Source organism: Stegostoma tigrinum, chromosome 11 (genome assembly GCF_030684315.1).
Source record: "Stegostoma tigrinum isolate sSteTig4 chromosome 11, sSteTig4.hap1, whole genome shotgun sequence".
Lineage (NCBI taxonomy): Eukaryota > Metazoa > Chordata > Chondrichthyes > Orectolobiformes > Stegostomatidae > Stegostoma > Stegostoma tigrinum.
The window spans coordinates 8143646-8167719 of NC_081364.1; the positions used below are offsets into that span (position 1 = coordinate 8143646).

A 24074-nucleotide genomic window follows, 5' to 3' on the forward strand; every position below is an offset into this window, starting at 1 on the left:
TTTGAACAATAAAGGAATTAAGGGTTATGATGAGAGGGCGGATAAGTGGAGCTGAGTCTACGAAAAGATAGCCATGAATGGGACAGCAGGCTCGATGGGCCTGATGGCCTGCTCCTGCTCTTATTTCTTACATTGTTATATTCTCCTTAATGCTCAAAATGCTAAACATAAAAATTTACCTTAATGTTATACATTGTGCTTAACAATTGTACCAAAGAAAATAAAACTTTCTGTCAAATGTTAAGACAGTCATGTGGTTGGGAAGTGGGCACACTTGAACACAGGCAATAGGACCATGGTAAGTATGTAATAGTGGCACTGCTAGATTGATAATCCAGCGATCTGGAGTAATCACCCCAGGAGATCAGTTCAAATTTTACCACAATTCCTGGGGTATTAAGTTCTAGAGCTTTGCTGAAAAATAGACACATTTTATCAAAGATTTTCATTTTGCATTTATGAGGACAAACACTGACATAAAGGGAAAACAACCTTTTTATAGTGTACGAGAAGAGATCCCGGACTGCCTGCTTCCTAATAATGGAGAAGGCATAGTTGTAAGGTGAGGGGCAGGGGGCTTAGAAGGGGTTTAAGAAAATCTTGGTGGGGGTCTGGGATGCACTGCCTGGGAGAGTAGTTAAGACAAGAAACCTCACAACCTTTAAAAGTGTTTGGATAAGCACCTGGAATGTGGGCCTTGTGCTAGAAAGTGGGATTACTGTAGGTGGGTGAGCGCAGATTTGATGGGCTGAAGGGCCTCTTCTGTGCTGTATGACTCTGTGTCTGGCATATGGACTCTGATTGGCACAGGGATTGCCGAAGAAAGGCACCAGTTAGATGATGATTGATAGGTCAGTTCTCAGAGCAGTGCTTTGACCACAAGAGTCAACCTGGTTGGTTTAAATTTAAATATTCTTTGACAGTTAACTGTCAGTCATTATCAGATGTGCTTCCATGAAATTAATGATAGTTTAATGGTCACCATTACTGACATGAGGTTTTCATTTCAGATTTATTAATTGAATTGAAATTTCATCAGCTGCTGTGGCAGGATTTGAACCCATAGCTCCTAAAGCACTAGTCAAAGAGTGACACAGCCTTCAGCCCAACTCATCCACGCCAACCAGATATTCCAATCGGATCTAGTACCATTTTCCAGCAGTTGGCCCACATCCCTCTATACCCTTCGTATTCAAATATCCATCCAGATACCTTTTAAATGTTGTAATTGTACCAGCCTCCACCACTTCCTCTAGTAGCTCCTGTCACACACGTACCACCCTCTGTGTGAAAAAGTTGTCCCTCAGGTCCCTTTTAAATCTTTCCCCTCTCACCATAAACTTGCGCTGTCTAGCTCTGCACTCCCCCACCCCAGGGAAAAGACCATGTCTTTTTTCCCCATCCACGCCCTTCATAATTTTATAAACTTCTAAAGGTCACCCCTCAGCGCTCTGACGCTCCAGGGAAAATAGCCCCAGCCTATTTGATTCTGACAGACAGTATTTATGATTGTTTGGAAAAGCACAGTTTGATTAGAAATAGTCAGCATGGCTTTGTGAAAGGCAGGTCATGCCTCACAAGCCTTATTGAATTCTTTGAGGATGTGACAAAACACATCGATGAAGGTAGAGCAGTGGATGTGATGTATATGAATTTTAGCAAGGCATTTGCTAAGTTTCCACGTGGTAGGCTCATTCAGAAAGTAAGGAGGCATGGGATTCAGGGAAATTTGGCTGTCTGGATACAAAACTGGCAGTCCAATAGAAGACAGAGGATGGTAGTAGATGGAAAGTATTCAGCCTGGAGCTCAATGACCAGTGGTGTTCCAAAGGGATCTGTTCTGGAATCTCTGCTCTTTGTGATCATTATAAGTGACATGGATGAGGAATTTCGAAGGGTGTGTTAGTAAGTTTGCTGATGACACCAAGGTTAGTGGAGTTGTAGACAGCGTGGAGAGCTGTTGTAGGTTGCAACGGGGCATTGACAGGATGCAAAGATGGACAAAGAAGTGGCAGATGGAATTCAAGCCAGAAAAGTGTGAAGTGACTCGTTTTGGAAGGTCGAATTTGAATGCAGAATACAAGGTTAGTGGCAGGTTTCTCGGCAGTTTGGAGGGATCTTGGGGTCCACATCCATAGATCCTTCAAAGTTGCTACGCAAGCTGATTGGGTTACAAAGAAGGTGTATGGTGTGTTGGCTTTCATGAGCAGGGGAATTGAGTTTAAGAGCTGCGAGGTTATGCTGCAGCTCTATAAAACTCTAGTTAGACCACACTGGGAATCTTGTGTTCAGTTCTGGTCACCTCATTATAGAAAGGACGTGGAAGCTTTAGAGAGGGTGCAGAGGAGATTTACCAGGATGCTGCCCAGACTGGAGGGCAGGTGTTATGAGGAAGGGTTGAGGGAGCAAGGGCTTTTTTATTGGAGCGAAGAAGCATGAGAGGTGGCTTGATAGAGGTGTACAAGATGATGAGAGTCATAGATAGGTGGATTGCCAGAGACTTCTTTTTAGGGTGCAAGTGGCTATCATGAGGGGGCATAATTTTAAGGTGATGGAAGAAGGTATAGGGGAGATGTCAGAGGTATGTTCTTTACTCAGAGTGTGGTGGGCGTGCGGAATGTGCTGCCGGCAGTGGTAGTGGAGTCAGATACATTAGAGACTTTTAAGCGACTCTTGGATAGGCACATGGAGGACAGTAAAAGTAGGGTCTGCAGGGTAGATTGATCTTAGTAGGATAATAGGTTGGCACAGCATCGTCGGCCGAAGGGCCTGTACTGTATTGTTCTACGTGCGCTGTTCTTTTCAGCCTCTCCCTATAGCACAAACCCTCCAACCCCGGAAACATCGTTGTAATTCTTTACTGAGCCCTTTCAAGTTTCACAACATCCTTCCTATAGCAGGGAGACCAGAACTGCATGGAGTATCCCAACAGAGGCCTGACCAATGGCCTGTACAGCTGCAACATGATCTCCCAACTCCTATACTCAATGCACTGACCACTTATGGATTATAATTCCAAGATATCAACATTACACCAACATCTCCCCCTCCATTTGGCTTTGCAAAATTCACTTGTGGCTCGTATTATGTTCCGTGGGTGTAAGAGATTATGGGGAAATCTCACTGGAATGTTCAAAATGATTGAAGGGCTTGGGAAGGTAGATAAAAAGAACAATTTATTTCTACTGCTGGAAAGAGTTCCAGATATGAGGGCAAGTCTTTATCTGAGAAACAGACTGCACAGAGATAAGCACACGAAAGGCAGTGGAAATCAGATATGCATTTGTGTATCAAAAGTTGAGTCTCAAAAGTGAAGGGGATAAGAGTTTCACTTGGCAATAGGTGGGGTGTGGAAACATAATGGGGAGACAGAGTTAAGCTACAGATTAGGGATCACTGAATTGAATGGCAGCACAATCTAGAGGGGCTGAATAGCCTGCTCCAGCTCCAGCTCCTGTTTTCTATGCTCACCCAACACGTCATTACATTGGTTGTGATCAGACCAACCAACCAAGTTCCTTCTGTTTCGACAGTAAGTTAGTGGAAGGCGATATGTAATAATCGATTAATTACCCTTTCGCCAGGAAATCCTTTATCTCCATCTTGTCCTGGAGTTCCATCTCTCCCCGGCACCCCTGGTTTCCCAGGTTCTCCCTGGAAGTTAATTGATCTCACTGTTACTCTGTTTTGAGGCAACATTCAATCAAGTGGTCAACAAGCACTTGGAAGATGGAAATGCTTAAAACCTACCACTTGTCCTGGTAAGCCAGGGGGTCCCTGAGGCCCCTGTAAAGTAACAACAGATAGTGAGCAGTGACACTTTCTGAAAGGGTGAGTTTAACCCCCTTATTTCTTCTTAGACCAGACGAGACTTAAGTTTCTTTGTTAAAATGTTTATCATACGTGCATAAGAGATGGACACAACTAAAAATGGTGTACAGCTCAAATCTTCATTATAAGAACAATGCTTTTGACTTTTTTTGTAACAGATAACAAGCCTCCAAACAAATGTTTTCACAGGTAATAATTCCCAATCAAAAGGTTACATGTTGACTTACTGATATTTCTGTCCAAAGTGTTCACATAGTCAGCATTTCAGATAGGTATCATATCACAATATATTCACATCATCTAACTATTGACACATACTTGTGCTTACCAGAAAACCTACATTCTGATTTCCCCTTTCAGCGACCACAGTATTCTCCGCATATATTGTGATCACAAGGGGATCGCGTTTAATCATGATGCCCCTTTAAACTTTTGTTTGTACGGTAAATCATTAAATCCCCACAGTGTGGAAGCAGGCCATTCGGCCCACTGAGTCACTCTGACCATCCAAAGAGCATCCCACCCAGACACTACAGGTAATCCAGCTAACCTGCACATCTTTGGGCTGTGGGAGCAGACCGGAGCACCCAGAGGAAACCAACGCAGGCACAGAGAATATGTAAACTCCAAACAGACGGTCACCCGAGGTTGGAATCGAACCCGCATCCCTGCCCCTGTGAAGCAGTAGCACCGACCACTGAGCCACTGTCGAGCTACATGGGATTTCTATGTTGCTACATAGCCAGCACTGACGCCAGCTGGCTCCAGTTCAATATCCACATCCTCAAGTTCAAACCCCTCTACATGGCCTTCCCTCTATATATCTCCCTCTGTAATCGCCTTCCCCTGGATCAGAACTGTCATATTCTCTATGCTATAAACCAGGAACAAAAACGGAAGTTGCTGGAAAAGCTCAGCAGGTCTGGCAGCATCTGTGGAGAGAAATAACAGTTAACACTTCGCGTCCAGTGACCCTTCCTCGGAACACCGGACCCGAAACGCTAACTCTAATTGTTTCTCCGCAGGTGTTGTCAGGCCTGCTGAGCTTTTCCAGCAACTTCTGTTTTTGTTCCAGTTGTATCTCTAGTTGAGCTGAGCTTAGGTCCTGACCAACAATGGAAGGACACAAGTCCCTTTTTAAGCCATTCATGGGACGCCAGCAATTCTAACATCCATGACTGATTCATTAAAAGAAAGATGGATTGGTTATATTATTGCTGATTTTTTTTTTAGTACTCCAAAGATTCTAAGGACCTGAGTTCAATCCCCCTCATGGTAGAATTTTAATTCAGTTTCTCTTTAAAAATCTGGAATGTATAGACTGATGAGGTCTTTAGGGGCGGCACGGTGGCTCACTGGTTAGCAATGCAGCCTCACAGCGCCAGGGACCCGGGTTCAATTCCAGCCTCGGGTAACTGTCTGTGTGGAGTTTGCACATTCTCCCCGAGTCTGCGTGGGTTTCCTCTGGTCGCTCCGGTTTCCTCCCACAGTCCAAAGATGTGCAGGCTAGGTGGATCAGCCATGCTAAATTGCCTGTAGTGTTCAGGGGTGTGTGGGTTATAGGGGGAATGGGTCTGGGTGGGATGCTCCAAGGGGCAGTGTGGACTTGTTGGGCCGAAGGGCCTGTTTCCACACTGTAGGGAATCTAATCTAATCATGAAGGCATTGTCATAAAAATACAACTTGTTGACTTCCATTAAGGAAGGAAACTGCTGGTCTGGCCTACATGGGACACCAGACTCTTAGCAATGTGGCTGACTCTTAACTTCCCTCTGGCAAATAGGGATAATAAAATAGTCTAGCAAGTCTCTCAGTTGTAGCTAAGGGCAACTAGGATGGGCAATAAACACTAGCCCAACCAAGTGATGCCCACATCCCATGAGTGAACAATTACAAACAAAAACCCTCTGCGCACAAAGCTGATGCTTACAGAAGCTCTAGATTCAGAATCTTTTTTAGTTTGGGTCTTGTCCCTGAGCATGGGCCCACAGTCCATAGGTTAGGAGAATTTCATGGTTACAGGGACTGGGTGGGATGCTCTTCGGAAGCTTGGTGTGGATTTGTTGGGCTGAATGGTCTGTTTCCACGCTGTAGAGAGTCTATGATCACATGACCGTAGGAGGTTCATATTTAGCATAAGCTCTACCACCGACCTGTTAGGCTGAATGACCACATTCCACGATGGTACGCATCGCATTTAACGCTTACATGATTGCTGCAGGACTGTGTTTAAATACACAGTGTTCAACCATAACTAGGCCTCAGCTGCAAAGAATTAGAACCACGAAAATAATCTGATACATACCGCAGCCCCAGGAGTGCCTGGATTTCCTGGAAGTCCCATGTTACCAGGTGGACCAGCTGGGCCCTAGACAGAAAGATGAGCATCATCAACGAACAGCATTCAAACAGATTAGCACTATAACGTGCCACCCTTGGGGGTGGACAGTAGACACTTCTCGTTAATGAAACAGTGGCCTCTTGCATAAAATCTCCACTCCTCACATTTTGTTCACAGAGGATAATGCCAAGAATTAGTAACTAATTTTAGCCATCGGTAAACCTGACCAGAAGGATTACTGACTTTGTATTGGCTCTGGGTTGTTTCTGTCGATATATAATCAACCTGTTCAGAGGCACTTCTGGAACAGGTGGGACTTGAAGATGCTTCACACTTGCTTGGGGACTCTCTGCACCATCACACACTACCCCAAAGCACCTGTTGTGGCCGGGGGGGGGGGGGGAGGGGGGGGAGCGTGTAGAGGCTGTCACACATCTCCTGCTGGAATGTGCCTTTGCAAAGCAAGTCTGGAGAAAGATGCAGTGGTTTTTGTCGCGGTTCATCCAGAGCATCTTCGTGATTCTGTGCCCTACCATCTGTTCCCTGGGACACACACCGAGACAAACGTCAACTGCGCCTGGAGGACCATCAACTCAGTGAAAGATGCTCCTTGGTCTGCCCGAAACTTGTTGGCCTTCCCCAGCAAGGGGCTAATGCTGACCGAGTGTTGCAGACTGGCACATTCCAAGGTCCTGGGCTACGTGCTGAGGGACTCAGCTTGGAGCACCTACTACCAAGCTACAATGGGGTAAAAATTACCACCGTCTAAGGTCTTTCAACAAAAGTAAAATGGGCGTTCGTTTAGTTATCAAACTCTCCTGGTGCCTCAAATATAAGTAAATAGTATCTTGCATGAGTAAAAAGTGCCTTGGGCTTTTTAGAACTAACAGGGGGGTCAAATTCCAATGTTGGTCTGTTCTCAGTATGCTAAGACTATGCAGGACCAAACTGCCACAATGATTACCTACTTTTTATGAATAAAGTATGCTTTTGAAATAAAAGGTGGGACTTCAACTCCAGAAAGGATATATCCCGTCTCTGTGCTGTGATCAAGAAACTGCTGTTTTATAGTGAACTGTCGTGGCCACTCTGCTGCTCAAGCTTCAATTCCAAACTGTCCAGAAACCAGCCAATAGCTATACTCCCCACCAGTGGAGACAGGAAGGAGCTAGGTCACTTGGCTTCCATCTCGAGAATGCGATGTCACTAAGTGATGATCTCCAGAGCTGAATAAATACATGGGCGATGTGAGGGGTAGACGTATTAAGGTTATAGGGTTTTGGTGGGGTTGGGTAAAGAATGGTTGGGAGAGTTATGTGCACAGCATAAGCAGCTTTTGAACCTGTTGATGAAAATGCTTTGAGCACGAATATATACGATTAATTAAGTCAACTTCTGGTGTTATCAACTTACGGATTCCCGAAGTTTTAACCCTGCTAATATAAGACAAAGAACCCAGGGAATGTTCTGGTTTCGAATCTGACCAAGGCAGATGGTGAAATTTGGATTCATTGAAAAAAGACGTGGAATTAAAAGTCTAATAAGGAGCATGAAACTGTTGTCAATTGTCTAGGGGAAAGCATTAATGTCCTTTAGGGAAGGAAACTGCCATCGTTAACTGGTCAGGCTGACATGTGACTCCAGACCCACAGCAACATTAACTGCTGGATGGCAATGATTGCTGGTCTAGTCAGCGACACCGACATCCCATGAATGAATTGAAAGGACATGTTTCACAGAGATCCTTCTTCAACTTTCATCACTTCCTTTCCCTGTATCTAGTACGTTCAGTTCGCCAGCCTGTTTATCCTGTGTGAGTGACTCTCCCGCTGTGACCAACAGCCAGCGGGATTGTTTGACCATGGAAATCTATAAATACAGCCTTGGCTGAAAAGCAGGATAGGAGAGCAAACCCCTTCACTGTGCTTAGAATAGGAGGGACAGTCTTACAAGAATATTTTGTAGTCAAATCTTTGAACATTGTACCAGTAAGAAAATCCTGATGTATTGATGTTTTGTGCTTGTGTAGATACTTACTTGAATGCTCAGGCCTTGATCACCTTGGTTTCCCTGCCATGAAAAAAAAACATGAGGCCTTAGTCATTGGTTTGATTTACGATCAAGGCCGAACTGATGTTCACGGTCAATTTGGGCCTAGCAGCTGATTGGCCACTTTCTAATACAATACTCAGAATACACTGAGACAACCTTACCTCCCTTCCCTCTCCCTCTAGCAGTCCCTCAAAGCAAGGCAAACATTTTGCTACACATACTACATTGAGCTGACTGACCAGGGAACTTTTCTGCTCTTACTGCTTCCAAGAAGCATTTGCTGGCTGATGATCAATCTCTTTGGTTCTCTTTTGAAACAAAATAAAGATCCTCTGAAAAATACAAATAATGCTCCGTCACATGTGTCCCCATCAAACACTCCTGGGATAGGGGCAACAAGGGGTAGAAATACTGAATAAAGTTTTCTCTACTCATTTCAACTGAAATTAAAGTTCCCCGACATTGCCCCCTCAAACGCTCTTGGGATAGGGACAAGGGATTAAAATACAGAGTAAACTTTCAGCCCTGTCCCCATCATCCAATCCTGGGACAGGACAACAAGGGGTTAAAATATATAGGAAAAATTCCTTCTATTCATTGGGATTGAAAATAAAGCTCATAGCCTCTAAGTCCTTCATTGGGATTGGAACTGAGAGCTTCTGGAGTACAGGTAAGGCCATTACCCAACACATCACAAGGCCTGCTAACTCCAGGTAGTCTTAAAACTGCCCACACCACACGGTTATAAATTTGACCTGTCCCTGATCATAGCTGATCCCATGTTTCAGGTTTCCTTGCAGTCTGGGAAAACTGTTAGGCTTATAGAGATACACAGCACAGAAACAGACTCTTCGGCCCAACTCATCCATGCCGACCAGATATCCTAAATTAATCCAGTCCCATTTGCCAGCATTTGGTCCATATCCCTCTAAACCCTTCCTATTCATGTACCCATCCAGATGCCTTTTACATGTGGTAATTGTACCAGCCTCCACCACTTCCTCTGGCAGCTCATTCTATTACCTGCACCGCCCTCTGCATGCAAAAGCTGCCCCTTCAGTCCTATTTAAAACTTTCCCCACTCACCTTAAACCTGTGCCCTCTAGTTTTGGACTCCTGCACCCTCGGAAAAAGACCTCGTGTGTTTACCCTATCCATGTCCCTTATGATTTTATAAACTTCTATAAGGTCACCCCTCAGCCTCCGATGTTCCGGGGAAAATAGACCCAGCCTACTCCACCTCTCTCTATAACGCTCCAATCTCAGCAACGTCCTTGTAAATATTTTCTGAGCCCTTTCAAGTTGCGAAACATCTTTCCTGTAGCAGGGAGAGTAGAACTGAATGCAGTATTCAAATGTCTTGTACAGCCCCAGCTCCTGTACTCAATGCACTGACCAATAAAGGGAAGGGTAGCAAGCACCTTCTTCACAAACTGTACACCTGCACCACTAGCTTCAGGGAACTGTGAACTGCAAGGTAGATATGATAGTGGCTGTTAAAGGGTGTCTTGGCAAAGACATGAATAGGATGGGAATAGAGGGATAGGATTCTGGAAGGGTAAGGGTTTTTAGTTGTGACAGGCAACATGGCAGTGCAGATTTGGAGGGCTGAAGGGCCTGTTCCTGTGCTGTAATTTTCTATGTTCTTTGTCTCTTTCCTCAGCAACACTCCCAGGGATCTTATCATTTATCTTGCCTTCCCTTCAGACACAGCTTTCCCATTGGTCAAATCTACACCAGCCGCGGTGTTGGTACTTTGATGAAGCTGCCACGAGATGTTTATCATGTTGATAATGTTGCCTGCAGTGTTACAGGAGGAGTGTCCCTGTTGAGATGCTTCAACATTTTCCATCCTCACCTGGGAGGTACAGGATGACTTTGTGCTCCGGAAATCTGACTATCACCCGGTAGGGTTCCTCCCCCAGGCCCTGACCCTGTCTCTACTTCGGAGGAATGTGGAGAGGGCGACACAGGTTCGAGGGATGTCCACACGGAGGACATGAGGAGAATTTTATTGGCAGTGAGTTGCGCTCCAGTGAGAGTTGCCTGGAATGGTGTCAGCACCAAATTCAATAGAGACTTCTGAACAAACAGTGGAATCAATGCTTCTGAAGGGGAAAGTCTGCAAGGACAGTGAGGAAAGAGCAGGCCAACCTGGACCAAATGGAGAGCTCTTTCATAGAGCTGGCATCAGCCAGAGTGGGCTGAATGGTCCCCTCCTATCTGGTACAATCCTATGAATGGCCTCCCTCATCTACAATCACCATACCATCAGATCAGATTCTGAAGCCTGTCGCAGACAGTGGTGATGTCTTATCTCTCACCCAGGACAGCCACGTTCAAGACTAGCTGCATCACGATAGATGAAAAGTTGTGCTTTCTCGGTGTTGAGTGCACTGTGTTAGCTGACAGCAAATACACTCGCATCCCCCTCTTCCCCCCAGCGCTTGAACAAAACATAAGAATAATCTGAAAGCCAGACTGACCTTTACTCCAGGTGGGCCAGGGGGTCCTTGCGGCCCTGGTGGTCCCTTTAAAAGAAGAGAAAGAGGGTTAGTACGATATAAATAGCAGCACCCGTGCTTCATGAAGATCATTTCAAGTCAACCAGTGTGCTAGCATTTTTCAGTTTCTTTTGTGAGATGTGAGTGCTCCATTCCTTATTGACAGCGGGCAGTTCAAAGACAACCACATTAATGTGGAGTCACATGTAGGCCAGACCAGGTAAGGATGGCAGATTTTCTTCACTTAGGGGGCATTAGTGAGCAAGCAGGTATTTTTGTTTAAACTGGGAGTCTCCATGAGGTTAATTTCTTATTACAGATCTTTGTTGAACGCTCCTTTCACCATCTGCCATGATAGGTTTCAAACCAACATCCTGAACATTAACCTTGGGTTGGATCATGAATAACATTAACAATGTGCTGACAATGGCCTGGAGGGTATTATGTTGGCCTGTTAATCCAGCTAATGTTCTGGAGATCTGGCTTTGAAATAAAAAAATGTCTGGAATTAAGAGTTTAACAATGACTGTGAATCCATTGTCGATTGTTGGAAAAACCCACCGGGTTCACTAATGTCCTTTAGAGAAGGAAATGTGCCAACTTTACCAGACCCACAGCAATGCAGTTGACAATTAGGGATAGGCAATAAATACCGCCTAGCCAGTGACGCCCTTATTCAATGAATGAAATTAAAAAACAATTCCCCGAGTGTTACGACACTTTGGGGTCAGGACTCCAGTAAAGAAAATGGGCCAGTTTTGGCAAATGATGAGCAGAGAAGGTGAGTGGACTCCCAGACCTTTTGGCAGCAGTCCTGGGATTTCCCGCTGTGCTAGAAGTTGAACACAGGCTAACAACAGGAGTCTGTTATATTCTATCGATCACACCACAGCAACACTGGGTGCTGTGAGCACAGTTCAGTTGCTAATAACTAACAGGGCTAAGGTATCAAGAGAGTGGGGTTTAAAACAGCATTTCTCCAATTTTAAATTTGTGTGAACCCCCAATTTTCTCTCTCGCTTTCACAACCATTTTCCCCTCCCCATGCCCATCACTTGTGGCCTTGTAGACCCTCCATGAAGCTGAAGGTTAAGAAAGAATTGTCCCGAGAAGCTATTTTCTCTTTGTGAGCTTGAATTTTGCTCTGGGGTTCTTGTCCTTCGCTGGAGTTAATGTAGATCCAAAGTTTGCAGTTCGGATAAAATGTTTATATTGTAACACTTCGAGCACGTTGTGGGGTTGGCTTGACATTCAGATTGATCTATTCCTCATGTCATTCTCTACACATGATAGGGTAATAAAAAGTTTGAATATTAGAAAGTACTGACAGGCAGTAGATGTGAACGTGTAATAATTTGATTGGATATTATAATTGCGTGTACAGATTTGAACGGGATTGGATAATATAATCATTTGTACTAAATCAGAAACTGCACAGGGTACAGTGCAAAGACAATGTGTAATGTTTCAATTGCAAAACTGTCAGCTATAAAAATTATACAGAACTTTTTCAAAATTTGTTGCGAATTGGCGAGTTCTGTGCCTCATTGATGGCTACACTCCCATGCATGCATGAAGGAATGCTTAGAAAAAGAAAGCCTAAGTTCTGTTCAGTTTTTAATCGATCAAACAGTTAAAAGTAATTTCCCGTTCAATATCAGCGTCAGAAACATTCTCGTCAGCCTTAGTGGCTGCCTGGTTTTATTGACTCTAGTGACGTTCTGCCTCATTCGGGGAAAAAAACAATGACAGACTATGGCTCACCTCCTTCTGAGTGTAATGTGGGACAGACTAAACAATACAACTTTGCCACATGTCAAAACCACAATGGAAGTAAAAGTTTGGAAAACCAAATAAACTGCCCCAGGTTAATTTGAGATTTAGTTACTGGAGATAATAGCCACCCGGAGTTGGATTGTTTAGAATCTGCACTTACCTGGGGGCCTTGTGGGCCAGGGTCTCCTGCGTTACCCTAATTAACAAACACAAGTTAGTCAACTTGCCCAGTACAAGTTTTAGCTCAATCAGTAAAATTAATATGCACTCATTCTTTTCCAGTAACTCTCTCCAATGGGTACGGCCTTACAATGGACTTACTTCTTTTCTGTCCCTCACTCACTGCCTCCATTTCACTCCCCCCACCCCAGAAGGGACCATTACCAGTTTTATCATCTCCTTCCTTTGTTTTGTTGAACTACACTGTCCTGCACATGATTCTGAAGGGTTAATATTCATTGGCTCTACCAATCCTTCTTACAGGAACGTAAGACCAGGTGGCCATTCAGCCCACCCAGCCTGCCATGCCATTCAATAAGACCTATGGCTGATCAAACACTCAACTCTCCCAAACGCACAATCGTGAATGTCACTGATAATCAGAAATCTATCCATCTCTACCTTAAACATACTCAACGACCATAACCCGCCTCCGGTACAGAAGTCACAAAACTCTGAATAAAATCGTTTCTCCTCATCTCAGACCTAAGTGACGCTCCTGCTGTTTTTAAAGTTTACCCAGTTCTAGACTCCCTTAACAGGGAAAACATCATACCCTGTCCATCCTTGTAGATATTTTGAAAGTTTCAATGAGATCACCTCTTTTTTTCTGAAACAGTTGAGAATAACAGGCTCAGGGAGACAGGGAGCTCTACTCTATCTTTTGGAGGGAGCAGATGTATCTGTACCAGCACCCTTAGATGCTAATAATTCTGCCTGGCCAAATGTAGTTGGACATATTGCTATCTATAATAAACCTCCCAGTTATCCGAGGATATGCCTGCTCTATGGATACTCCACACAGTGTATCCTTTACCACTAACATTTCCAAAAGCTCAAGGGAAAGCAAAGTCAAAGGTGGAAGAGTAGCAGTGAACCACCTCAATCCACAGACTGGTACAGGTGCCAAATACCATGAGATATCAGGAGTGGCCACCTAGTAAAGTACAGGTTGCCTAATCAACTATTCTTCTGAATGAGCCTGAGTATTGAATTGCTGCGGGGAACATGAGACCTTGCTCTAATTTATTGCCCTAACTTTGTAAGTTCCCGGCCACAATGGGGAAATGAAACCTTAAAGCGCCAGAGAAAGCACAGTCGTTGTGCTCTGCAGTGAAGCTGTGTTCAATAGTGACACATTGCTGAAGATTTACGTTCTGCACTCACTGTTTGTTTGTGTATAAATTGCAACTGTTTGAAATTTGGCATTCTCACATTTGTTCTGATGAATGCAAGATGAAAAGCTTTAGTAACATATCTCTCTTTTCAGTGACTGTGTGCACACCCAGACTATGGGGCCTGTATATGGAAAAATCCAGAAATATTTCCAACTGATTACAATTACTCTGTGTTGGCTACACTGAATCTATCCACTCAACACAAAAAGGATTTTCATTTCTTCAAGGGTAAGAATCGTCGTGGCATTATAGGTTCATAAGGACTGAGAACATTGGATAGAGATCACTTCTTCAAATATGTATCACGCAGACATCGGCCCATAAAATTCGAAGATCCTTAAGAACAAATTATCATAGACATGTACAGCACAGGAACAGACCCTTCGGTCTAACTCATCCATGCCGACCAAATGCTGGCAAATGGGACTAGATTCCTAAATAAATCTAGTCCCATTTGCAAGTATTTGGCCCATATCCCTCTAAACCCTTCCTATTCACGTACCCATCCGGGTGCCTTTTAAATGTTGTAATTGTACCAGCCTCCACCTCTTTCTCTGGCAGCTCATTTCATACACACACCACCCTCTGTTTGAATAAGTTGCCTCTTAGCTCCCTTTTAAATCTTTTTTCTCTCACCTTAAACCCATGCTCTCTAGTTTTGGGCACCCCTACACTGGGAAAAAGACCTTGTCTATTTACTCTATCCGCACCCCTCCTGATTTTATAAACCTCTACAAGGTCACCCTTCAGCCTCTGATGCTCCTATTCAGCCTCTCCTATAGTTCACACCCTCCAACCCTGGCAACATCCTTGTAAATCTTTGCTGTATCCTTTCAAGTTTCACAACATCTTTCCTATAGCAGGAAGGCCAGAATTGCATGCAGTATTCCAAAAGCAGCCTTAACCAATGTCCTGTACAGCTGCAACATGACCTCCGAACTCCTATACTCAAAGCACTGGCCAATTGATGAAGCCTGAATGGTTTGTCAGCAACAGTCCTTACTACTTCTTCTGCAGCGAGTATTAAAGGCTGATTTCTTACTGGGATGAGGCCAGACATGTCTTGTGGCCCATGCTGTCAGAGGTTATGCAAAGCCTTGGTGGACTGGGGCACATTGATAGTTGGAACATATCCCTGGTGTCACTGAGTGAATGTGGAAGTTCTTTAGCACGAGGGGGGAAGCTGCTCGTGACAAAAACCCTGCGCTAGGATTTTTATTTTAAATGTGGAGAGATTGTTGTGTGGCAACTGACATGTCAATAAACCGCCGTAATCTTATCTTAGCCACATCAAGAGGGTTTACAGATTGACAACCAACCCACCTGGCTGCTTCAGGGAAGCACCTTCCGTCACCATCGAGTCTTGACGTGGGACCTGAACCCTGAGCGACAGGCCCAGAGTTAGGGACATTACCCACTGCATCACAAGACCTACCAACCACCAGATTACCAATGGCGGGGTTGGTTGCAGCTTTGAGCTAAGAATGTTCCATTTTGACCACAGGAACTTGCAAAAATGAAAAGGTCAAAATTGAGATTGGTGGATTGTTGCTCGATAATAGCATTATGGGTCCCAAAGCAGGAGGACAGACGTCATTATATAGATTAGTCACGAATGGCAGAACTGACCCAAGGGACTGAATAGCCTACTCCTGTTCATATGTTCCTACTAGCTGCAAACATTGAGGTTACCTGACAGAGTTGGGGGCTACGAAACAACAGCAGTTTCTTTCGGACAGGTATGAGATACTGACTGTGCTATTGCTCCTTTAGTGAGCTCCTTTACATCGCTTTTCCATGGAATAAATAAATAGAGTACTGTACCTCGACATGTCTTTTAGTGAATTACAATTGCCCCATCGACATTCCCGTCAAACTGGAACCTTCTGCTAGACTGTGTGTTAGTAACTCTCTCAAAGCTGCACAGTCACTTAGTAAAAAGCTGCTGTGATCAAGGAAGAGTGCACGGCTCATGATTTAGTTCCAAACACAAGCTGGGTCCACTGACTGAGTTCCCTGTGATCAGTAAGGGATCTGAGTAAAATGGGCTTGTTGGTTCAATGGTTAGCACTGCTACCTCACAGTGCCAGCGAACCAGGCTGATTCCAGCCTCGGGTGACTATCTCTATCTGTGTGGGATTTCCTCTGGGTGCTCTGATTTCCTCCTACAATCCAAAGATGTGCAGGTTGGGTAGACAGGCCATGATAAATTGTCCTGTAGTGTCCAGGGATGTACAGGCAAGGTGGCTAGCCATGGGAAATTTGGAGGTATGGGATAGGGTGGGATACATGATGGGCTGAATGACCTCTTTCTACACCTTAGGGATTCTCTGATTTCCTCCTTACCTCCTATTTAACAGACACAGAGCAATGGGTTTCTGGCTCTTTAACTGTATTCTAAATATTTTCTCTCTCTTCCCTGTTGAACAGTGGGCAGCACCTCGCCACTATTTACCAGTGTGCCCAATCATGTAATTCTTGGTGCTGGGGCGAGGTTTCTACATTAAAAGGGACAGATTACAGCCACCAACTGATCTTGTTCTTTAACCCATGCGGATGTTGGTCAGGTTATAGGTAGGAATGAGAACTCCTTTCCCAGTTGCCTACAACATCCTGTCACCACAGGCCTGACTCAGCACCAACTGGAGTTCAGACCCGGGGGCTCTTCTTGGGCCCCCAACGGACGAGTTCTGCAGCCAGGCAGCGTGTTTACCCACTCAGCCATGGTGAGGCTCTCCGACCACCTTTTCCACTTCCATAGTTGCCCCTTCGAAGGATAGTCTAGGAAATGGCCAACTGTGAAAGCCGATGGTGTTCCTCCCATGAGGGAGAAGGCAGTAAGCAGCATTAATGTCACATGCACAGTAGCGGGAGTGAAAAGCAATGCTGGCACACCTACCGGACGACCCAGTACTCCAGGGAAGCCTGGTAATCCCTGCAAACATTTCAGTCATGCCAAACAGAGTTAGGAAAGGAAACAAAAAGAGAGTTGTCTGAGCAAAGCAGATTCACTGTTGGCGATCAACATACGTGACTTCTGAAGAGCTGTAAAATAAGAAGCTGGTAAAATGTGATGCGGAAAACCAGACTGTGGTGACTCTTTCACTAGACAAAGACAGACACAGACAGGACTGGAACCACATCGCAATGCCACACTAAGTACCTACTGGGTACCAGCTCCTGGGATACTCCTTGTAGGGTCACATTTATGGTTTCAATTCTAACACCCTAAAATCTCACTCAATCACATTTCCAAAGATATTAAGTCCTTGCTGGGCTACGGTCCAAAGGGCACCAACATCCTCTGAAAGTGGCCCTTGTGCTGAGTTCTTTCAACTTGAAGGGGACAGCCACTTTGTATTTATCCTGACCATGCGTCTCATAATCTCACACACCTCTAACTAGAGACAGGCAATCAATGCTGGCCAGTCAGTTTTGCCCATGTCCCATGAGTGAACTACACCAAAAGAAAATCCTCCTTCAACTTTCTCTGTTCTGAAGATGACGACCTGAACCCATTCAGCCTCTCTTCATCGCTGAGCTGTGCCTCTAGTGTTCCTGCCATTTAGCTGAAAGACCCAACAATGAAGACTGGATGCAGTGAGGGAAATTCCTTCACTTTTTATACTTAAGTTCAAAATGCAGTCTGGGCTATGGGATAAAAGTCTCCTTTTTCCAGCAATATACCCCATTATGCCTAGATTCAAGGAGGACAGTTCATTCTATGTAGTGTCATCGAGACTATAAACTGTGGAATAATTTGGTTTTTTTTGGACTCATTCACAGATTATGGCATCGGCAGTGCTGGCTAGGCAGCATTTATTGCCCATCCCTAACAGCCCAGAAGAGTCAACCACATTGCTGTGGGTCTGCAGTTGCACGTAGGTCAGAGCAGGTAAGGATGGTTGTTTCCTTCCCCAAAGGACATTAGTGAACCAAATGAGTTTTTCCAGCAATCGACAGTTGTTAGGCCCTTAATTTCAAAATTTTTACATTGAATTCAAATTCTACTATCTGCCATGGTGGGTTTCGAACCTGGGTCCCCAGAACGTTATCTGGGTCTCTGGATTAACTGTCCAACGATAATACTGAAAACAAGAGATGCTGGAGATCACAGCAGGTCAGGCAGCATCCATGGAGAGACAGCAAGCTAACATTTCAAGTCTACGTGACTCTTCATCAGATCTCCAGCACTTTTTGTCTGCAGTACAGATGCCTGCATCTGCCTAATTTGCTCCAGCGATAAGACCTCTAGGCTATCACTTCCCCCAAAATCTCCTCATCTTTCTCTACAGCTCTTTAGTTAATTACCTTACGTTTGTGACATCTGACTGCCAACACATTTGCTAGAGGAAACTACTTCCCCCTGTTTGTTCTTTCAAAACCCCTCAGAATTGTATTAGATCTTCCATGCCTAGTCCAAGGAAAACAAAAAGCAAATGTCTGATCTACATTACAATTTTCCAGTCACCAACAAGAAATGGGGGGCATTGTGAATCGTGCACAATCCCCTCTCACATCAAAGGAAATCTGCACTGCAGAACGCTGATGCATCTACTCGTGTTCCAGGAGCTGAGTATCCGAACAGGCCGGGGGTTCTAGCTGGCATTGACAGTATTACCGAAGCAGAAGCAGCTTTGCAAACCAGTGGTTCCGGTCTTACAAAGAGTTAACGGAGTTAGTACACGACAGACTGGACACAGAGGCCTAACAAAGGCAGAGACACTAATTGTCCTGGGTATGTTGTGTAGCCCATTCCAGCACCAGGCCAACTTATTTGATGCTGTGAGGTGAATTTGGTTTTACTTACGGGAAGGCCAGATAGCCCTCTGTACCCTGGTCGACCCTGAATTCAGGAAAATAAATGACACAAGACAGCGTAACAAATAAGGTCAGAATACAGTCACTCAAGACAGCACTCACTCAGACGCTACAATGAACAGAAGAAAAAGACATTGTACATAATTTTTAAACTGATGGGAAGTGGGGTTTCATCTTTATTGTACTCATTTAACAGGTCCATTCCAATTTTAACACATTATAGGGCCTTTAAAAGACACATTTTAAACCTATTAGCCTTAGTTAATGAATGCAGTTACTTATCGGTATGGGATCAAGTTAGGAACAGGTTGAGAGAATACCAAAATAAATCAGTGATGAAAGGAGTGAAATGATAGAAAGGAGGAGTGAGAAATTTAAGATAATCGCACAGAGCAAAAAAATGGGAAAAAAAGAAGGTTTAAAGATCAAGGGAAGGAGGTAAATTTAGAGATCATCAGAAAGAGAGAGAGAAAGGGGTAGAACAACTGAAAGAGATAAGGTGAGGCAAAATGAACAACAAAGAAGGATATAGTGAGAGGCAAAAGTGCGACAAAACCAGAAGGAGAGAAAGAGATGTGCTGAAATGGTGGAAACAGAGAGTGGGCGATAGAGAACAGGTCAGAGAGTTAGGAATAGAGATAGAGAAGTACAGATCATGAAAGAGGGAGAGAGAGATAGAGAGAGAGAGGAAAATGAGAAAGGAAGTGATAGAAATTAACATGCAGGACAGAAGACAATAGAGAAATGTGCAGATAGAAAGAGAAGTGAAATGAAGATTGAGAGAAAACAGGAGCAAACAAGAGAGTGAAAAGCACAGGTAATGATTTACAGACAGATGTAAACACCTTTCATCTCTCACAGGTATTGTAATGCAGTTCCAGAACAAATGCTGCACTCTTTAATTTGGGACCATTAAAGGCTTGGTGCTCAATGTCTAGATCCCAGTGTTTGTTGAACAGAATAACATTTAATCACAGATAACTCGCAATTAAGCTCATATTATCCTATGTTATGTAAAATAAGCAATATTTGTGGCTGCTGAAATGCCAAATAGAAACCACAATTGTGGTAACATTATTGAATGAACTGAATTAACAAAAAAGACAAGGCTTTTGGGGTAAGACAAATAACAAAGGAGACAGCATTATCAAATAAGTAAGGACAACACAGAACATAAAATCTCTGGTGGACCCTGTTAGAATGGGAGACATAAAACCGATTTAAAGGGACATTGTTGTCATTTCTCTCATTCATGTGTGATAAGGGGTGGGCCGCTCTCATGACTTTTAGAATGGTTTAAAATGCCTTACGTACGACCATGATAAAGAAACAAGTATTGACTATTATCGGTTAGATTGATTGGGCAGCACAATATTGTGCACTCCAACCATGAGCAATGCCAGATGCTAAGGGAGGTCAACACACTGCAAACAACTTTAGGAAAAGGCTGAGGAAATCAGTGGAGGTTGTTTTTTCGTCATAAAGGCAAATTAGATTTCCAGCCAATTACTGGATTCATTTGAACAACAATGTCCCCCAACAGGAGGTTTAAAGAGTGGATTCTTACTGTCAGCATTTATATATTTTAATTTCTCTGCAATGTTTCGTTAACATAGCATTTCTTTAACATAATAATTTATTCCTGGTGCATTGCACACAATAAGCAACACGGTCTCTCTCATTTGGCAACGGATGTTGTAATAACAGCTTCACAAATGACCGATGAAACAGTATTCAGCTCACCACAGTTCCCACTCTGCCGGAAGCAGTGTGGGCACTGAGGATTGGGACAAGTTGCTAACTGATTCTTTCATGAAAGACAGCACCCAAACTTACCTGAAATTGGGCATAGAGAGGGCATCTGTCCCACAGTCTAAGTTGCACCTTGATGATATTATTCTAGCAGCAGTGCATACCATGTGCAAGATGCACTGCAGAACCTCACCAAGGCTCCTTGCTTTCCAAACCCACAATCACCTCCATCTAGAAGGACAAGGGACAGCAGATACATGGGAACACCACCACACCCTGCAAGTTCCCCTCCAAGTCACTCGCCATTCTGACTTGGAAATATATGACTGCTTCTTCCCTGTCGCTGAGTCAAAATTCTGGAATTCCCTCCCTAAAGGCATTGTGGGTCAACGCACAGCAGGTGGACTGCAGCGGTTCAAGAAGGTAGCTCAACCCCACCTTCTCAAGGGCAGCTAGGGACAGGTATTAAATGCTGGCCCAGCCAGTGATGCACGTGTCCCTCGAGTAAATGAGAAAAAAAGGATGCCCAGGAATCATTCTCTAAGAGTACTTTGTTGTGGGGTTTGGCCCACAAGAATACCCAGACCTTCCCTAGCTGCTCGGGGGTCTCTCTGCCACCCACCCGAAGGCAAAAAAAAATAAAGAACAGCCACCCATAACTAAGCATACTGGTCCTCCATTTTGAAATATACACAACAAGTCAGACTAGTTCAACAGTTTCATTACTTTTTCCTTCTGGATATCTTGGTAGCACAGTTGCTCAGTGGTTAGCACTGCTACGTCACTAGGTCACAGGCCCTGGTTCATATTCCACCCTCGGGTGACTGTCTGTGTGGAGTTTGCACATTCTCCCTGTGTCTGCATGGGTTTCCCCTGGGTGCTCGGGTTTCCTCCCACAGTCTAAAGGGGTACAGGTTCGGTGGACTGGCCATGGGAAAATGTCTAGGGATGTGCAGGTTCGGTGGATGAACCGTTCCCACTTCGATTCAATCTGTTTCAATGCTCCCACTAAATGATGAGGGGCCCTCACTGGCTCTGAATTTAAACAGCGGCTCAAGTCTAAGCTTCTAAATCTGTATGGTGCGGGAGCTCAGTGTTACACTGCACCAGTACCACCCATTCCTGACAGGAGCTGAATGTCTTCTGTGTAAATATCCTTTTTTAAGGCAACTGTTTGGCTTAGCAAAGGTTGTCATCTGTTAAAGTGGGTTTGCTTGAACATTCTCGCTTCAATCATGCGCAGAAAGACCTTGATTCAAGCAAACACTCTACAGTTTCAACACAGTGATCGATTTCGGTCTCTCTCTGTGAGAGCTACTTACTGGCTTTCCTTCCAGTCCTGGTTCCCCTGGGACCCCCTGAAAGACAAAATCCAAAATGGGTCAGAGCAAGTCTGGAAGCTAAGTTTCAAACTTCCCAGTAAACCTTCTCGCTTACTAAGCACAACAGAGGCTCGGACATCGTTCAAGGAAGTACACATGAAAGGAGCAGGCCATTCAGCCCTTCAAGCATGGTCTGTCATTCAATGCGATCATGACTAAACTTCTAGCTCGACTTCACTGCTCCCATAACCCATGGTTCCTTTTAACGTCCAACCTTCCATCGTTCCCAGCCCTGAATATACTCAATGATTGGCTGACATGGCCACAGAATTCCAGGGATTCACCACTATTTGTGAGAAAACATGCCTCCTCTTCTCAATCCGAAATCCTTTATGTTGATGCCACGATCTTATGTTCTAGACCCAACTGTGATGGGGGGAGCGAACATCCTCTCAACACCTCCTGTGCCGAGGTATCAAAAAGTTTTATACATTTCAATGGGATCACATCTCTTTCTTCTGAGCCCCTGACCCATTCTACTCACTCTCTCTTCAGCTGACAACTCAGGAATCAGCTGTGGAAAGCTTATTTGGATAAATGTGTGGTGTTGCATTTTGATAAGGGAAACTAAGGCAGGGCTAATACTGTTACTGCTAGGGCTCTGGGAATGTCGTTGAACAGAAAGTCCTTGGGGTGCAGGTGCATAGGGTTCTGGGGAAACTCTGCTAGTCTGGCAGCATCCGTGGGCTGAGAAGCAGAGTTCATGCTTCCAATCCAATATAACTTGCCTTCATCTTCTTCTTCAACTCACCAGGAAAGACCAACACAAGCTGGAGGAACAGGAACTCACTTTCTGCTTTGGCACTTTACAACCTTCAGGACGCAATTCTCAATCAACGATGGGACAGAGTACAGAAAAGAGATAGACAGCTTAGTGTCACGGTGTAAAGACAACAATCTCTCCCCCAATGTCAGCAGACAAAGGAGTTGGTCATTGACCTCAGGAAGCAGAGTTGAGGGCACCGTCTGTATCAATGGTGCTGTGGTGGAAATGGTTGACAGCATCAAGTTCCTAAGAGTCATGTTCACCAACAGTCTGTCCTGGTCCACCCTCATCGATTATGGTTTGAAAAGCGTACCTACTTCCTCAGGAGGCTAAGGAAATTTGGCATGTCCACACTGACTGTTATCAATTTTTACAGATGCACCATAGAAAGCATCCTATCCAGATGCATTAGAGCTTGGTCTGGCAATTGCTCTGCCCAAGACCTCAAGAAACGACAGAGAGTTGTGAATGCAGCCCAATCCATCACACAAACCAGCCTCCCATCCACTGACTCTGTCTATGCTAACCACTGCCTCGGGAAAGCAACCAACATAACCAGAGACCCCTCCCACCCCGGTTAGAGTCTCATCCACCCTCCTTCATCAGGCAGAAGATACAAAAGTTTGAAGCCATGTACCAACAGGTTTAAGGACATTTTCTTCCTTGCTGTTGTCAGGCTTATGAACAGACCTCTCAAATATTAGAGTTGATCTCTCTCTGCACCTTCACTGTAGCTGCAACACTATATTCTGCATTCTGTTCTATTACCCTGATGTACTTATGTAAGGTAAGATATGTCTGGGTTAGCAATACCTTTCACTATATCTCGGTACATGTGACAATAATAAATGAAAACAATTCAAAATTGGAGCATGAACACCATCCTCCATTGTGATTACAACTTCCTGCAGAATTTTGTCTGCACAGACTTGCTCTCAGCAAAACTGACCTACTTTTTATCACTCAACATTGACATTAACAGCTTTTGCATCTCTCCTCTCTCTGTGATTCTATGAACAGTTCCTTTGCCACTTGCTCAAGGTGTGCTCATTCGCTGTTACACTCATCCCATCTGCTCTACTTGTCAACAGCATAAAAACAATCCTTCAATTCTGAACAGTCATATTGGACTCAGAACAGAGCTCGAAACTGAAATACTTATTGGGAGCAGTTTTGTGCCCCATATCAAAAGAAGGATGTGCTGGCATTGGAGGGGGTCCTGAAAAGGTTTACAAGGATCAAGGGCTTGTTATATCAGGAGTGGGTGAGGTCTCTGGGTCTGTCCTTGATCAAGTTTAGAAGGATGTGTGCGAATCTGATTGAGACTTGCAGGTACTGAGAGGCCTGGATAGAATGGACGTGGAGAAGATATTTCCACTGGTAGGAGAAACCAGGGCCCAAGGGCAAAGCCTCAAAGTGAAGGGATGACCCTTTAGAACTGAGATGAGGAGG

The 24074-nt window shown here is 44.4% G+C and overlaps 1 protein-coding gene across 1 annotated transcript in view; it reads right to left on the reverse strand.

Moving 5' to 3' along the window:
* col7a1 (collagen, type VII, alpha 1) overlaps window positions 1-24074 on the reverse strand; it is a 443464-nt gene that overhangs the window by 102539 nt on the left and 316851 nt on the right. Inside the window, exons 84-91 of the mRNA XM_059649672.1 lie at window positions 21797-21832; window positions 18712-18747; window positions 12665-12700; window positions 10711-10755; window positions 8210-8242; window positions 6137-6199; window positions 3751-3786; window positions 3574-3654 (exon numbers count right to left, since the gene is read on the reverse strand). Coding sequence (XP_059505655.1) covers window positions 3574-3654; window positions 3751-3786; window positions 6137-6199; window positions 8210-8242; window positions 10711-10755; window positions 12665-12700; window positions 18712-18747; window positions 21797-21832 — 366 coding nt within the window. The remainder of the gene's footprint in view (window positions 1-3573; window positions 3655-3750; window positions 3787-6136; window positions 6200-8209; window positions 8243-10710; window positions 10756-12664; window positions 12701-18711; window positions 18748-21796; window positions 21833-24074) is intronic.